Genomic DNA, 18,309 nt, shown 5'->3' with positions numbered 1-18,309 from the left:
TATTTCTTAAGGGAAGTATTTATGTTGGTATAATATGGCTTATTCTAAGTTTTTTATAAAAATTTCAAAAATTTCTAAATTACCAAAAAATTTAAATCAAAATTATAGAAAGTTGTTGAACAATATATGGTAAACCTGAGTAAACCGTTAGTTGTGGTTACACTGCTATGTAAACGGATTGTGTCATTCGTCATTGCTATTTATGGCGGTTGGTGTGAGGTTTAAGTAATAGTTAGGCTTGTGCGTGTGCCTTATAATTGTCATTAAGATCAATAAATAGTTGAATTATATTGTATATACAATCGTGAGTCGTGTATGAACACAGAGCTCATTAGTTATTTGTTCGGTATATTGTATATTTCGTTGTTTCAAGGTCGCTTTATTTCTCAAACGGGTTCATTTCCAAATGTAACTATATCCCACTATAAAAGTTGTGAAACATTTACTTTTATTTGAATCAGTTGTAACCGACCATTAAATGTAAGGTACTGATGCTCTTAAATGTGATTTAAACTTATTGGTTATATTAAATTTTAGATGGTAGTGGACGTTGATAAACTTTCTGATGCGGAGCTCCGTACTAAGCTCCTTGAATTCGGTTTTCCAGTGATGCCCATAACTGGAACAACTAGAAAGGTTATGGCAAAGAAATTAAAAATGCTGCTAGAAAACAAAAATAAAATTGGGAATGAGGGAGGTAGAAGGTAAGGCTAATTAAAAGTTTTTGTTTTTAAATAATCCCGTATGTATGTATTAGTTAAGGTACAATCCATAGTCTAGCTGTAACATAGTGAGAAAGGGTTTTGAACGCCTATAAACTATTGAGTATTGGTTTTCGTTTATTTATATATATATATATATATATATATATATATATATATATATATATATATATATATATTTAAAGGTATTAAAACTAGTCTGAATACCATGGGGAACAATCTCTCAAAGGTACTGGCTTGCATATGTGCCACTGGGGCAATGGCATCATGCCCAACAGCAGAACTAGAAGTGATTCTAAATCTCCTATCTCTCCTTATAGTTTTAATGCTAATACTAAGCTATAGAAACAATTGGGATCAGAACATCATATGAGAAATGAACAGAAATGCCATCAAATGGATTAGATGGGTTTGAAACAGCAGACAGAACTGGAATGGGAGAGTACGCTCCTAGAACAAAACACACTGAAAGCCTCGGCAACACACCATGCAGAAATCTATGCAATTGAAAAATGTGTCTGGTTCAATTTAAAAAGGAATTATCTCAAATAGGATAGCCAAGTAGTCATTACAACTCTAAGCTCCAATGTTATCAAATCCACACTAGTTTGAGAATGCCTGGAGAAATTGAAATAGCTAAGCAAGATAAATAAAGTTACCCTGCAATGGATTTTGGGACATACTGGAGTGGAGAACATCAAAATTGCTGACAAACTCACTAAAGTAAGAGCAGACAAATCCTTCATAGGACCTCAACCCTTTTGTACTATCAGCTACAGAACAATAGAACAAAGCCATTTACTGGAAAAATCTACAGGGGCCGAGACAGGCAAAGACACTCCTGGAAAATCTGCTGAATGTATCAACCTAGGCAAGAGCAATGTATGAATACTAACAGGAGTCCTGTTTGGGGCAGTGTCACTTCATTGGATACTTGAAGACGCTAGAGCACTACACCTGGGAGTGTATGAAATAGAAGACAAAGATCCCTTGCAGCTAGAGCCATCCCACATTCTAAAATTTCTAAGAGGAGTGGGATTAATAGATCAGCTGTACAAACTGGGTTTCTCAGTATTGAAGCAAGAAAGGGATACACAATAGATCCTTTGGGTTGTGGTGTACATGGTCACTGGGTTTCCCAGTATTGTGGAAAGAAAGGGGCGCACAATAGATCCTCCGTATAGCTTCAGATTTTGTTTCTGAACATTTATCTCAATATAGGTAAACTTCCAGAAATATTGGGAGTATCCAAACAGTTTGTATATAAATGTATTTTTTCAGGTCTCTTGGAAGGTATTCCAGTGAAGATGAAAGTGATAATGATGTTAAAGTTACAAAGAAAAAAGAGAACAGAAGGGTAACTATGGCAGCACCTTTGATGCAACCACCGGCTCCGAGTATGAAGGTTAAAAAGAACAGCCGTTTTAATGAACAACCTGAATTAGAGGTAATGTTTTTGTTATATTGAAACATTTGATTTTAATTTATAAGATTAATCCTCAGTTTAAGGCTAAATTCTTTTAAAAATTATTTGGAATAATAGTTATATAACTGTTATCCTAAAATAGATGGAGCCACTCATTACATTAAATTATGACCCGCGCCGTTATATGGCGTGCGGCTGTTTACCAGTGACTATATTATAAGCTCATTAGTATTGTCCATTATATAAAATTTTTTTCATACATTTTCAGGTGCCAGATAGCCCGATAAGAAAGGAAATCCGTACTACTACAACCAGTAAATCCCATAAGATTGTTAGAAGTACACAAGATGAGTTTGATACTGGATCTGATTCGGAGCCAGATCTTAATTACCAGTCCAAAGGATCTGATCGATTAAATTCCTCATTAATATCTTCTGTGAATTCTTCTATCAAATATTCACCGCCGAAATCTGGGGAAACGTCATATTCGTCAAGAAACATATCTTTCAATACAAATGTGTCACCTAGTAGACTTACTAGTTACAATTCACCTTCTTTAGCTTCAGAATACGCTACTGATAAATTGAACCAGATCCGTTCCAGGCTGAGTCTTAATAATCCAAGTAAGTAGACAAGTTTGAAATAACAGGCATTTTATACTGATATAGAAATTCCAATTTAGATCACGAAATAGAAATTTTTTCATTAATCTATTATTTTCTTCCTATCTTTTTTTTGATACTAAACCCCATTTCTTGCCTGGGTATACTTTGAGTATAACTGAGCTCTGATGAACTCTAGTACAAGTACTGCATTTGAACAGGTCAGATCTTCACTTCTAGAAGTTTCTTGTCCAAAGCATTATTTGTGTGTTAGCAATAAAGAGCCATTCTAGGACTAGATCAACTGAAATCTACACTTATCAGTGGCTTGGTTTTGCTGAAATCCAATTACATATTGAACCTAGTGGTTCGAATGTTCTGAAGGGACTTGTTTTAGTAACCTAGCCAAGAAAAGCTCCAACAGAGTGCTTTTCTTCCAGTTTCCTTCTTTTCAAGAAATCTTTCATATAGAAAAATTCTCCTGTACCATAGAATAGGGTCTCTGCACTTTTTTTATTAATTAAAATGGAGGTGAATTTCTTGTATGCAATTGCGTGGGTTTATTGGGAATACTTAGTGGTTTTAACTCTTAAATCTGATTTAATCACACATTTGTACACACTGTTGCTTTGACATTTTTTTCTGATGGTTCTAGTTACTTTTGATTATAAATATAAGTAACAAATATCATGTTTTATTACTTTCAGGTTATGAAAAAACATCTTATTCTTTAACTAGTGACAGGGAGGAAACACCATTCTTGAGTAATTTTACAAAGAGACTATCAAATCTGTCCTCTCAGAAAAATGACTATGATTACAAAAACGACATTATCAAGGAACATGACATCAATGGATCATCTGGAACTGCGTCTATTAGAAGTCAGTTGAACAGGTAAGTTTCGTATTTAATATAAAATCTGAATATTCATACAAGTTCTAATTTGATTGTGATCCTTTGCCCAACCCAGCATTTCAATAACTTCATATCTCATATACAATCATGACCCTAGAAGAAGTCCTGTTCAAGTTATCCATGAAAAGCATCTACAGATAGCAGTGTAGCAGATATACTGATAAATAATTTTGATAGGGAAGGAGGTAAATTAGAATTACTACAGTTCAGTAAAACTCAAACTATAAGGCAAATGTAGATGGTGCATTTCTGGAAGGCTTCCAGTTGCTCAGTCATTGATTCGAATCTATTTTTCTATAAACAAACTTGTAAGAGAAAGGATCTAACCTCGTAGAAACCACCATAGGCACTAGAATTCATTGGTATACTGTAGATGCCGAAAAACAGTTCTGATAGGGAAGACATTAGATCTACTACAGTTCAGTAAATCTCAAACTAGAATGTAAACTGTAGCTACTGCATTTCGGAAAGGCTTTTTTTGGAATGGCTCTCAGCTACTCAATCATTGCCATTTTATTGTTAGGAAGTATGGCAGATGAGAGTAGACAAGACTGTATGTCCACATTTTCGTTTGTTTTTGAGCTTATAGGGCCGTTTCCAGTTTGCAACTGATTTTAATTTTTAAATTGTTGGTACTGGTTGTCTTAGAGGTTACTATATTAACACCATAAATTGATTTTAATATTTCTTCGGCATTTTTGGTAAATTTATCAATTTAGAACAAAACTTGATGTTTAACTAACAAAGTGGATCAAGTAGCAGACTGACAAACCATTAAGGGTTCAAATTTGTCATTGTTTGTCTCAACATATGATGCTAATATATTTTTTACATCCTACCTCGTAAATATTCCTTTCTGATTGGTTTGTCGATTTTTAATAAATTTTATTAGAAACTATTTAGCCTCAAAATGAGTCAAGCGAAATATTACATATATGCAAATAGAAACTATGACAAAACTGTCCAGAAAGAAAAAAAGTTTTTATATTCCAAATAGCAAAATTCTGCCTTAGAGGGAAAAACCTAGTGAAGGGTTGATAAAGTTGGATTATTTTTTAGAAATTTGATTTTCTTTTAAGTTACAGATCTACTCGAGGCAGGGAAACAACTTACGACTACAGAACCAATAGAAACAACATTCTTAAGAATAATTTCGTATCTTTCGCTGTTCTTGCTGGAGCTGCACTGTTTTTTGTGCTTTTAGCTATCATGTATATGGGCATGAGATCTGATACTTCTGTTATTCCATCCGGTAAGAGTAATCCTTACACTCCAAATTTTTAAAGGAAGTCAAATTTTTGAATGTCACACTGTTGCACTTGAATTTTAATATTTAGATCTAGGTAATAACTTTGAAGATATTTGAGGTTAGTTAATATAAAGAATGGAAAAAAAATTGTTTATTTTTGTAATTTTTATTACCCCTAAATGAATGTTCTGTTATTAGAATTGTGGATAAATATTTGAACCATTACCTTACAAACTTCCATTTGAAAATTATTTTCTATGACTTTTAATTACAATTTGTTCTAATAAATAGATTGGAAAGTATTTTGAACCTCTAAGAAATGTCAGTTTTCTGTTAAGACGCAACTGCAATTTATGTTCTGTGTACAAAATTATTTTATTATGAGAATATATATTTGAAAATATTGAGTTAACATTAGACAAGTATTTAATGACTTATGATTCTAAATTCTGGGAAATGCTGAAAGTTTATCATAGACAGATCATAGTTCCAAACAGATTTTTTAAAAACTTCTTAGACAATGTTCTGGATATTAACATAGTCAGTGAATGAATTTCAGAGTATTATATATTTTTTATTCCTCAATCCCATAATCCCAAAGTTATTACCAATATTTTTAGCCTTGATAATGTTTTTTGAAAAAAAAAACGGTTTGGTTAAGATTTCATGATAATTACCCATTTATATAAAATTTTTGTTCTAAACAAACCTAATAATGTCTTTAAAGGATGTCACATTGTTAATTCCCAGTTTTGAAAAATTCTCATGTTATTATTCCAGTGAAGTCCTATATTTTAAACTTGTTTTAATTATTGATTATTTGTTAGTTGGTTAAGGTTGGTAACTTGATATATATTTTTATAAGGAATTTGTGAAAACTAATATGGTTTTTTTATTATAATTTTCAATTGTACAATTTTAATAAACAATAAATATTTTGCTCTTATTAAAATTGTTTTTATTTTTATGTGTCAATACCTTTATTATCATCCTGTTTGTGTTGTTACTCTTAGACCAAAATATTTATTGGATGTTAAATATTGGAAAAAATTATGTATTAGAAATGGGGAACTTCATTAACTGAAAAGTGGTTCTAGGTAAAAAAAGTGTAATGGTAGAAATTGTTTTATTCATGTTGTTTTGGCCCAATGGAAAACAAGTTGTTTAATTTATATTTGATTAGTAAAAATGTCACCATGATATTATCCTACTTGTTTAATATTTATCGTTTTTTCTTTCTCCCACTATTTCTCATTAATCACATTTTGGTTTTAAATGTAGTATTTTATTTTTCGATTTTTCTAGCCATTAAGAAAAGAAACTTTTGGGAATTTATTGACAGCTACCACAAATTGTTTCACGTAAAACAGTGTTTTTTCCATTATGCCAAACCAACGTGAACAGGACAAAAACAACTTTGGTTGTTCCATTTTGTACATGGTAAACTTTGATCGATGTAATAATTTCCAATATTTAAATAACCATTTCAAGAGGGGACATTTCTTGACACCGAACATGGAAATAATTATAAATGGTTGATAAGATAATAGACTCAATTAAAAACGTGTTCGGTGTAGTACTAACCTGTATCAAAAATATATAAATATACAAATAAATTATAATTAACCTAGTAGTTAAGGAAATAACACAAAACTTAGAAATTTCTGAACAGTAAGACGGATTAAGATTCAACAAAAATTGGAAGAGCCTCAGGAAATTTTGTAAACAAAAATTTTGAATGAAGATTGGGCTTGTGCAAGGAAAAATTCGATTCAAAAAGTGCATCTCGAATGGTTAAAAAATGGAAAATTTATAATTCTGAAAATATTACCGGAAATAAGTACAAGTTTAGTACTCTGATGGTTTTCGAGGTCGCTGAACAAGAATATCACTACAGAAAAGGACTACAAGGTAGCCGGGGCTCCTTGAGAATTCTTTACGAAATTGACAGATTATATACACTACCCAGCATTAAATTAGAGTCACCCGTAAAAGTTATTTTAGAACTTTCAATTTTTTTTTGTTTTTTGTGCAGTTGTGTGATAGTTTCCTGATTGCTTGAATAAACAAAAAGTTTTTGTTGTTTTGGAAAATGGTAAAGTACCCTCGCCTGAATTCCTAAAAACCATGTGTGTATTCCAATGAACATAAATTCGGGGATACGAAGAGACTGGTTTGCTCACTAGAAGACCTCCTTGAGGTAGAACTACAAAAGCTTCAGATGACTGCTTCCTAGTTTCTAGTCCTTTGACAAACCGAACGCTCATAGCAGTCTCCCTTTCGAAATCATTTGCAAGAAGTGAGTGAACAATTAGGAAGCAACTTCATCCTTTTGGATCATCTTCTCGAACAAGAGCTATTGGACCGTCGCTTTCCCGTGAACACCGGATTATCAGGTTGAATTTTGCATCTTGCTTGTACAATAACGGATTGGAGTCGCATATTTTTTTCCGATAAATCGCGATTTTATCTTACGGACTCAAATAAACTTATAAGAGTGTGGCGAAGACAAGACTTTAGAGATTATTGCTAGTGATTTTTTTACTTTTTGTTTTGAACCCCTATCGATTTTTTCGGTTTCAACCATTTCGGCAGTGTACATAGTTGACAATCTCTCCTGTCACACCATTTGGATGGATGAATTAGTGGAGACAAATCTGTTTTATTAGTAGAAGTAGAACTTGAAGTTGAAGGTCGATTTAAATCCAGAACTTCATCTTCAGATGAAGAAAATTCAAATTCACTATCCATCAATTTTTTTCGCACTTCGTCGATCGAATACGTTTTAGGAATTTTTTTACGTTTTAAGACAAACATTCACGAAATCATAACACAAAAAGCAAACAGATAACGGTAACAAAGGTGCGCAGGTAGGCAGTCTTAGGACCTATGACCCTTAATGTTTGGAATAGAAAAGTCCGGAATTCTTTTTTTACGCGCCAAAGGAAATTCGTCCAGTTATGGAAGTTTTCAAAAGCAATAACAGTTTCATATATTTATTTCAATTACAGTAAATTGTTTGTAAATCTAAATTCTCATTTATTCGGACATAAAAGTAAAATATTTCCAATAAACTTGCAGCAGTTAACTGTTGCCCGACTTAAGGGGTGGTCCGCAACTACAAAACGGGAGAGCCTTACCGCCCCGACTATAGGAGGGCGTAGCAATGAAAATGTTAAATATTGTGTCTATATTTGCGATTACTTCCAATGTCGAGTTAAAAAGTAAATTTGATAAGACATCCCCTTACTTCAGCCCTCTGTTTCCTTATTAATTGTTTGATAGCCTTCATTCAGGCACTACATTGATCTCAATTCTATTCAGTCGGTTTCACCATTCTTATTGTATTGTACAAATACATTTTCTCCGTTACCCTTGTTTAAATGCATTGTTTCATGGGTCACTTGCAAGAAACCGAAACCATAACCGTACTATAGAACATCTTATACTTCCTAAATCAATTGTTACGTTTCTTAATTTACCAATTGAAAAGTTTTGAACACAAATTGGTAGTGTACACAGTGTACTAAACAACCAAGAAAACAAGAGTGTATAGCCAACAGGCTAACTCTTAACAAAAAGATAAAACTTCCTAGAATCTCCCATAGAACTCAGGGGAAGAGAAGAAGTATAAACGCGAACGAGGTAGAGGACTTGTAGAAATGACAGGAGGTGGTCGTATATGTGTGTGTGAATCAAACATTAATTTTATTTTTATATTGTTATCAGACAATTTTTATGAATTTTATTAAAGAATTATTGTTATTGGTCTCTCTGAGGATATTACTGCATTAACCTAGAAAAAATAATAATCATTCTATTTAAAATTTTCCAATTTTTAGATTATAATGTACCACATTGCGTTAACGACGACCCCAAGTCAAAGAAGATGGTTAATTGTGTTTCGGAAAACGATGTTTATACAGCTATCCATTTATTAAACGTCATTAAACCTGAATTAACTAAAAGGGCTGTAGCGCATACTTGTTTCGATCCCAAAATCAAACCCCAAATGACCGATTATGAGATTATCAGTTTTTGTCTAACGAATTATGCCATTAAGGTATGTATATCATATTATTTTTCACTTTTGTGATGATTTGTCTTGATTCAAAACATCAGATAAAAATTTGACTTTGGTTTTCATCAAAATTTTTATTTGATATTTTAAACCGATTCACTATGAAAAGAGACCCAAAATCAAGACAATTCATATATAAAAAGGTCTAAGAAGGCAAAAGTTGAAAAAAATTAGTTTTCACTCATGAAATAACATTTAATTGTAAAATTTTTTTCACCAATTTTTCAATATTTACAGTGTTTCTTTGTTAGTTATTCAGGGTGTCCTATATATAGTGACCCCCTTTTCTTGCTGTAGCACTGAGCAAGCTGGATGTGGGATCGCTCCAGCTGCCAAAGAACTACGTTTCCAGGTGTAATGATCTGGAGTTTCGTAGTGTCTCACATTTCACTATCCTATTTTTTCATTCTTAAATGTTTATTAGATTAACCACAGGTTTTGTTATAGGATCACGAACAAATCAAAAATGACTTACGTAATTTATTTATATTAACGTTCAAAAATCCCCAGTGGAATTTACATGTTGCACAAACCGAAGACAATACTGGGGTTGTTAGTGAAAAGGATCTTTCGAAAAATATGGTATGTACCAAATTCATATTCGGTGGATAGAAAAAAACTGTAGCAATACATTTGAGCCTCAATTTTTATTTGAAAATTTTATTTTTTAGGAACAAGTGATATTCAACCAGGATAAAAAGACGACAAGTTTGATTATGCTGAATCCTCCACTACCTTGGAAATGCGTTTTTTATAACAGTTTTTCATTCATTTTGAATAGCGTGATATTTATTGTATTGGTTTTCGGAAGTTTATATTTATCCAGTTTAGGTTATAAGTATTACAAGTATCATAATCAAAAACAGATCGACGAAATCGGTTTTATGGTTGAAAGAATTATCGACATATTACAATCTAATGCTAGCGAAGACTTGAATGGAGAAAATTTTGTTGTTATTAACCACGTTAGGGACATGATTTTACCAGTTGGAGAAAGACAAAGTAAGTTAAAATGGATATTTCCTTAAAAATCGATAACAAATCATATTTTCTAATTAATTGTAGATAAAAGTAGTACTTGGACCAAAGCTGTCAAGTTTATTAACGAACACGAATCTAGAGTAAGAACGGAAGTACGAGAAGTAAAAGGAGAACCGTTCGAAGTATGGAGATGGATAGGAAATCCGAATATTAGTAACAGTAGGTAAGAGTTATACTAGGAGGAATGTTTGCTTATGAGGCACCGAGAACTGCTTCAGTGGCATTTCGACCTCGTTTAATCACTTAACGTTACGACCTTATTACAAGATTTTACACATTTAACAATAATTAATAATTTTCTAAATAAAGTTGGAATTTCTCTGAATATAACCGTTGGTTATATTCATCCTGAATACACTGTTTACATCAACACTCACAGTTACACTGTCTGATGTTTCGATAACCGAATTATCATCTTCAGAGACTAAAGGTGAACTAAAATTATATTAAATTTTCCCAACATTTTTTTCTTTTATGGATAAAATAGCAGATTTGGAAAGGAGTGGTATCGATTAAATTAGCTGTAGGTATCGTGACAGGAAATATCTTGGGCAGACTAAGAGATTCGTGAATGTTCGGTTTAAAGAGCACATTTAAAATATGGACGGGCCGAAAAATCGAGGCATAATTATGAAATAAATATAAATAATATAAAATTATTAAAAAATGTATCCATTTGGACGTATTTAGATTGTTAAATGTAAGAACAGTTTAAATTAGAACAAAGAGCCTATTCTTTACAGCACCACATAATTTATATTCTTGATAAATGTTTTCCTCCATTTTTCTAGCCTCTAGCATTGCATTTATCCACTGTCTTTTTTTTCCTTCATCACCTTTTAGTGCTTCATTCTTTTGTTGTTTGTAACTCGCAGCTTGTTTTCTATTTTTTGTTGTAAGCCACTGCAGCAATGCCTTTTTCCTTCATGGTAAATCTCTTGCACTACGCTCTCCTTTGTTGAACATTTCTCTCCTCCAGTCCGTTGTTTGCTGCGTTTATTACTGCTTCTTTTATAATCCTCCAATTGTCTTCAATTGAACTAAGACCATCCTGCATTAGATCCTCTTTTAGTTCCTCTCCCTACTGGTACTCCCTACGGATTTCATGATTTCATTTTTATTTGCTCTGTGTTCCACTAGGATCCTAGTCTGCATTGAGACCTGAAGGTATTCGTGTTTGTCGCCAGACTGACGAAACTTATTCCATTATGATTTGTTAAGACGTTTTCCCGCTATGTACTCGTCTATTTGCTTCTTCCCGCTTTGGGCGTTTTAGTCCTCCCATATTACTGTTATATCTTCGCATATCCCTTCTATTTTTCCATAAAACTCCTCATTAACTTCGTGGTTAGCATCCTCGGTTGACTCGTAGACATTTACAAAAATTTTGATCGCCTGCTCATTATTTAGTAATCATTAAAGAAGTGTTTTTTCTTGACTTTCCGTGCCCCAGTTCTCACCTACGATTTTCCCCTCACCTTTCCATCTTGTTTCATGTAATCTATGTTGTTATGCATCATTTCTTCTGCTATTTGCTCCATTTTGCCGGTTTGCAATGTATATGTTGAATAAAATAATGGCCCCAAAACGCTGCCTTGTGATATCCCAGACTTGATCGGCAAAATGTCTGAGATTTCTCTATTTATTCTGGTTCTTGACTGTCTGCTTATTAAGTCGGGATAATTTGAAAATGTTTTATTTTGACAAAAGAGGCTTTCGTGCCACGCTATATCAAAGGCTTGACTTATATCAAGGAATACTGTTGGGCAATTTTTTTTCTTCGGGGGATTTGTTGATCTTATGTATAATTATGTGGCACTGCAGGATGGCAGAGTGTGAATTGTTGAAACCAAGTTGTTGATGTATATTATGGACATTTGAATATAATTTCCAAAATACTAAAGGAGGTTACATGATTGGGGTTTTTACCTGGCTTGGACACTGCTATAAAGTCTGCTCATTTCAGTTGTTTGAACTGAAGTCTAAGTATATGTAGATATTTATTTATTCCAAACCAGTTTATGTAATCAAAATATGTATGGATAAATTTTTTTGTTGGAATCTAAACCTTAGTGAAACATTTTTGATAACCAAAGTTGACGAAAACAAAACTTCCGTTCCATGAGTGGATAATTTTAAAAATTAACAACCTTGGATAAACTCCACGTGTGAAACGTAATTAAATTTTATTTAACAATTTATTATAAGGTTGATAATTTTTAATATTGTCTATTTTGCAGGAACGATTCAAGCTTTGGGTATCGTCAAGGAAGAAGAATTGTAGATCCGGAATATTTAATAAACGAAACACTTAAATTTTCCCATGGATTTTTAAGATTCTGCAAAAATTCAGATGTTATAATAAAAAATGAAGTCAGAGAGGGTTTCGTTTCGGTATTTGTATTGGAATGTAGGAAATGCAAAGTTCAACATTCGATTTGTAGTGAAGAACCCGAATCAGATTTACTAAGTGCCAATTTGGCTTTTATTGCCGGAATAGTCAGTTTAGGATTGAACTTATTCGAATTGAATGAACTTTGTAGTTCTTTACACATTCCTTTAATATCAGCAGAGAGTTACAAACACTATTTGAAAGAAATTTTTGATATTTATAATGAAACTGATCACTCCACTTATGATAAACTGAAACATGGAGATACTAGTTTTGAAAAAGTGCATTTGATATCGTCTACTCCAAAATTAAAATATCCTGATGATTCAGATACAGATATTATTTCGTCTTCTACTCCAGATCAGACCGATATCAGTTTTTATGAAATTAAGAAAAATAAATTCCTTGAGGAATTGAAAAAAACTCCAAAAGAAATAGAAGAAATATCCAAGTTGACCGTAAATCAAAAAGATAATCCGGTATGGTTTCAAGAAAGAAGAAAGAGGCTAACTGCCTCTAATTTTGGACGTATCTGTAAACTTTTAGATACGACCAATAGAAAGAATATCGTAAAAAGTCTATTGCATTCTAATTTTGTCGGAAACGTTTTTACGAAATATGGAAACGATAACGAAAAGTTTGCTATAAAGGATTTTGAAAATTTAATAGGATTATCTGTGACTTGTTGCGGATTATTCATAAGCTATGATTATCCATTTTTGGCAGCTTCTCCCGATGGATTGATTGAAAATAATGCTCTTATTGAAATAAAGTGCCCTTACAAAAGTAGAGATATGTCACCAGAAGAGGGGATAAAGCAAAAACTGATACAATTCGCTACTTTAGAAAATGGAATTTTCAAACTGAAAAGAGACGATAAATATTTTTATCAAGTGCAAGGGCAACTCTCCATAACCGACAGAGAATTTTGTTATTTTGTTGTGTGGACGCCATACGGTTTGTTGTACGAAAAAATTTGTCGAGATTCTCAATTTTGGGAAGAAAAGATGCTCCCCAAATTGAAAACTTTTTATTTTGATCATGTTTTACCTGCTCTTCTGAAAGATTATTAATTGAATATAAAAATCTCAGAATAATTCTAAAGCTCAGAGTTTCTTGAGATTCTAGACTTTTATGATTTTCTCTTAGATTACATCCAGATAGGATCAGCTATTTTACATGGTACCCTTTTACTTTGTGATTCTTAGATTAATATGAATTGTCAGGCTCATCTGTTGGTATGATTGGCTACGTTGTACTTTCTGTTTACATGCCGTATGAAAGTGATTCTTAGATCATTTCTGTCAACTAGAATCAGCTATTTTACATTGTATGATTGGTAGTACTTTGTGATTCTAAACTTATGTGATTCTTTGTATGATTACATTTGGTATGAAAGATTCTTAGATCATCTCTGTTAACTAGAATCAGCTATTTTCTGTGATTATTTTTTATGATCACATATGGTATAAAACTGATTCTTAGATCATCACTGTTGACTAGGATCAGCTATTTTACATGGTCTGATTGCCTTGGTAGTACTTTGTGACTCTAGACTTTTTAGATTATTTTTTATGATTACTTCTTGTACGAAAGTGATTACATCTTGTAAGAAAGATATTTTTAGATTTTCATGAAAAGTTATGACCATCTGTTCTACCTAGTATGATTTGTTATTCTAGACTTTTGTGATATCCTCTATGATCACAACCCGTATGAAAGTGATTCTTGGATTAACATTGATAGTCCTGTTGGTGTCATTGGCTCCGTGGTACATTGTGATTTTTTTCTATCATTATATTATTTAGAAAATTGATTCTTAGGTTATCATCGCCAGATAGGATCAGCTATTTTACATGGTATGATCATCTCCATTGTAATTTGTGATTCTAAACTTTTGTGATTATTTTCTATGATTACATCTTATAAAAAAAAGTAATTTTTAGACTATCATGGTCAGTTTATGTTTACAGTTGGCTCTTTCGTGATTCTATGCTTATGTGATCTTTTCTATGAATTATATCATATATGAAAGAGATTCTTACATTTCCTTTAGGTTGAGTATGATTGGCTTTGTGTATTCATTTTTTTTTTTCATATTGATGTTAATTACAAATAAAAACTGCACCCTATTTTTAACAAGGTTTTATAATTATCAATATATTGATATATCTCAACATAGCTAAATATTATTATGTTTGAGCCATTACTCGGTGTCCTAATTGGTTTATTTACGTTCTGTTTTTTAAAATTATGTATGGAAAAATTTTAAAAAGATGCTTTTATGTTTTTTTGCTCATTTAATTTGATAAATAATAAATTTTGATAATCCAAACACAGGGTGTTCCAATAAATATTGTACTGTTTAAGGTCATTCTATTTACAAACACACTGTGAATTAATCTAATTAGTTCAATAAAAAATAACAACGATTTAGATCTTATGAAAAAAAAATAATTTAATAAAAATTCTGCAAATACATAAAATCGCCCAAAAAATAAAAGAGTTATGTAAAACTGAAGTTGGGACTCTAGGTTACGTCAAAAATATAGCCTCGAATTTGGAAACTTGTCTCCATAGACTTTCCAAACCATGTGATTCAATATGGTGTTTGTGGGCAAACAGTTTCAATGTATGCATTAGTATTGAGAACGTTTTCCTGTTTTCTCTGTAATAAAATGCCTATTGTAGTCAAAACTAACTGGAGTTGAGTAACAACAAGCGTACAATCGATTCCAGTCAATAAAATAAAAAAAAACTGTAGATGGGTCAAAAAACAATGTGTACTTTGAATACTAAATTCTCCTATTTGCCCACAGACGCCATGATGGGAAAATGTTGACAGGTCTTTAAAATTCCTGGTTAGTTTATTTAGCAACAGTTCAATCTAATATAGAGCTATAATAATATGTGATATTGTATAACCGAACTTATTGTTATATTTATTATAGTTAACTTTGTTTAACAATAAATGTATTTTGCTACTTTTTCTTGCATGCAATAACAAATAATCGATCACAATTTTAATATATTTCTTTCAATGGAGAATATCAATATATATTTTTTTCTTGTAATGTGTTTTAATTACATTTTTGATCAAAAAATTTTTAATTGTAAATATACAAGGTTTGTCCTAAAAGTACCGGACCTACCGACATTTGTGAGACATGGGCGTCACTAATAGATCTTCAGGCACTCCATGGTATTCGCAGCTACCGAATAATTTGCATCAAACATTGCTTTAATCTTGGAAAAACTGAATTACGATTGGTGTTGAATCATGGGCTTACGGCTAGGGTTTATAAACAAAGCGAAAGTCTTCAAGTTAGAAGCTCAATCACTGTAATTAAAGTCAAGCAAAGTGAAGACGGTGTCACTAAATAATTATTTCTTATCTGTTACTTATTTAAAGGTCGAGCTCATGATATTTCAATAGTTTCTGTTAAATCCCAATCCATATGATAATAATAATCAGTTTCAGATCTTCGAAAAACAAAAGCTGGCAAGGACAAGCGTTCGAAACTCAAGTAGGTTCGGTGAATAGTCTGCCGTGTTCGCCTACTCCTTGTCTCAAAATTCGTGGAATGGTCGAAGATGGTGATAGAAATACAAATATGATCCGAGAAGCCGTTCTTAGTAAATGCGCACATCAATGTAGAATTCTTCATTGCGGGGTAGATACTAGTACCTTTGCAGTTTACTTAAAGTGCGCCGATACCAGTGATGCAGCTATAGCGTATAGAAATTTACATGGATGGTGGTAAGTTTTCTTCTTAAATGATATTGTAATGGGTTTATTCCAACTTATTTAAACTCTTATTTATAAGTTTGCATTAAGCACACTATTTACTATTCACTGAACTTTACACTAAGAATGATTACTAAACATTTATCTAACTCTTAACAAACTAATTTATTTAAGCACACCGTTACTTGTCTATTCCAATATGTTTGGGGAACCATCAGATTATTCACTAACTCCTTCGCCGATAAACAAGCTCATGTTTATACAAAATGGTTTTCTCGATAATTGATTGGATGGATAAAAACAATTGAATATTATTAAAATAATTGACAACTGACTTATTTTCAGGTATGCGGGGCACTTGGTGACTGTGAAATATTTACGTCTGGAACGTTACATGCAGAGATTTCCCGATTCACCAGTAAGCGGCCCACCATATTTAAGCGCTATTACAGCAGCAACGGATTGGTCCAGTTAATTATTATTATTTATAACAAATTAACCGAAAAGTATGGTTCAACTTTGTGGAAAAATGTTATAGTTTAAAGTCCAAAGGCAGTTTTGTTAATGATAAAATAGTTGAATACGCGTAGAAGTTACGGTATAGAAAAACAAATTTTTTTGTAATACAATTAAAACTTTTTTTATGTTGTATGACGTTACATTCACATTTATTGTACAATCACGATGTTTTAAAAACTTTGTTTCATTTGTATGATAATAAAACTTGAGATACTGATCAATATTTTTAAATTAAATTTTCGAACCTAACCTAACCCGATAAAAAAATATTACGACAGCTCATTTTAACTAATGTAAAATTTTAGTGTGAAGTTCTAACAAAATCCCTTAAGAAGAAACTTTTAGTTTAATTGGTTTAATTAATTACTACAGCACCATCTATCTCCCAGTGGCCGAAACAACAAAATCGAATTGATGATATAATAAATTAGTTCACCATGAAGACAGAAATCAATGGAAGAAATAATAACACAAGAAACAGTTGAGAGATAGAATAATAGCTAAAGGACTGGAGGCTGGAAACATTAAAAACGAAGGAATAAGGAAGATACAAGTGGAACGAAACCCTCATTGGAAAACATGAGAAGGAATGAAAATATTTAAATGTTTAAGATTTTCTTTTATGAAAAACAAAATTTTTAATTTAATTATATAAATAATTTTCTTTATTTCATTACTTTACACCTAATACATACTTATTATTTTCGGTAATTTTAATGCCAAACAGGAGAAAGAAGACAACAGATATATGGGAGGATAGGAAACTGCATACGAAAATGCAAACGAGAATGTTAAAAGAGTTTGCAGCATAGCAGTCATAATAAATACCATGGACCATACTGGAAACAACAATGGGAACCGGATAGACCATGTCTTTGTATCTAGGAAGTGGGAAAAAATAATAAAGATGGGGGGTACAGAGGAGCCAATGTGTACTCAGATCATTTCCTGGTAATGACAACACACCGGAAACAACAAATGGAAACTAGATAGACCATGTCCTCATATCTAGAAAGTGGAAAAAAAAATAATAAAGAAAAGTGCAGAGGAACCTGACTGAATGTGTACATTTCTTTGTGGTGTCAAGGATGAAAAGTGACAAATAAAAAGCAATTAATAGAAGAACATGGGATATAAAACTAATAAAAGAAGAGAAGAGAAAAAAAATATAAGAAAGTTTTACGAAACACGAAAAATAGAAGACAAATGTGCAAAAAAAGTTGATAGAATGGAAAAATTCAAAACCACACATAAAATGGTTTGATAAGGAATGTTGCGAAAGTGTAAATGATAAAAACAAGGCCAAACAAATTAGATGAGACATGGAAGGACAATACGAAATTAATAGGAACTCGTGAACATAGAACCGGTCTAGAAAACATAACCTAATATAAAACGAGAAAATTGGAAAAAAAACATTTCAATGGCATGTAGAGATTAACTAGAAGAAACGGAAAGGAAAATGAGGACGGGAGAAGAAATTCCTTACTGCGAATACTTTGAAAGGATGGAAAGACTTCTAAAAAACAATAAAACATCAGGACAACAATGAACCTTTAAAAATACAAGGAGGAAAATATATTTGCACTTGTTAACAAAGTATGGAAATTAGAG

At 32.0% G+C, this 18,309-nt stretch overlaps 1 protein-coding gene across 6 annotated transcripts; it reads left to right on the top strand.

The window, feature by feature from the left end:
* The first annotated feature begins 149 nt into the window (after nt 1-149).
* Nucleotides 150-16,918, top strand: LOC130902485 (inner nuclear membrane protein Man1-like). Of its 6 annotated transcripts, none has more exons than XM_057814669.1 (12): nt 150-480; nt 538-704; nt 2,004-2,169; nt 2,417-2,771; nt 3,458-3,644; nt 4,751-4,917; nt 8,757-8,977; nt 9,443-9,577; nt 9,667-9,997; nt 10,061-10,199; nt 15,904-16,188; nt 16,522-16,918. In XM_057814669.1, the coding sequence occupies exons 2-12, from the start codon at nt 538-540 to the stop codon at nt 16,649-16,651; spliced, it is 2,283 nt and encodes a 760-aa protein (XP_057670652.1). In that variant the 5' UTR covers nt 150-480; the 3' UTR covers nt 16,652-16,918. The 6 variants fall into 6 exon arrangements, with proteins under 6 accessions (XP_057670652.1, XP_057670651.1, XP_057670650.1 ...); XM_057814668.1 differs by having other exon boundaries at nt 165-480; nt 4,745-4,917; nt 15,910-16,188; XM_057814667.1 differs by having other exon boundaries at nt 168-480; nt 4,745-4,917.
* Nucleotides 16,919-18,309: the final 1,391 nt, after the last annotated feature.

Source organism: Diorhabda carinulata, chromosome X (genome assembly GCF_026250575.1).
Source record: "Diorhabda carinulata isolate Delta chromosome X, icDioCari1.1, whole genome shotgun sequence".
Classification (NCBI taxonomy): Eukaryota; Metazoa; Arthropoda; class Insecta; order Coleoptera; family Chrysomelidae; genus Diorhabda; species Diorhabda carinulata.
Note: the sequence above shows the minus strand (reverse complement) of the source record. Positions and strands in the feature narration are given on the sequence as shown.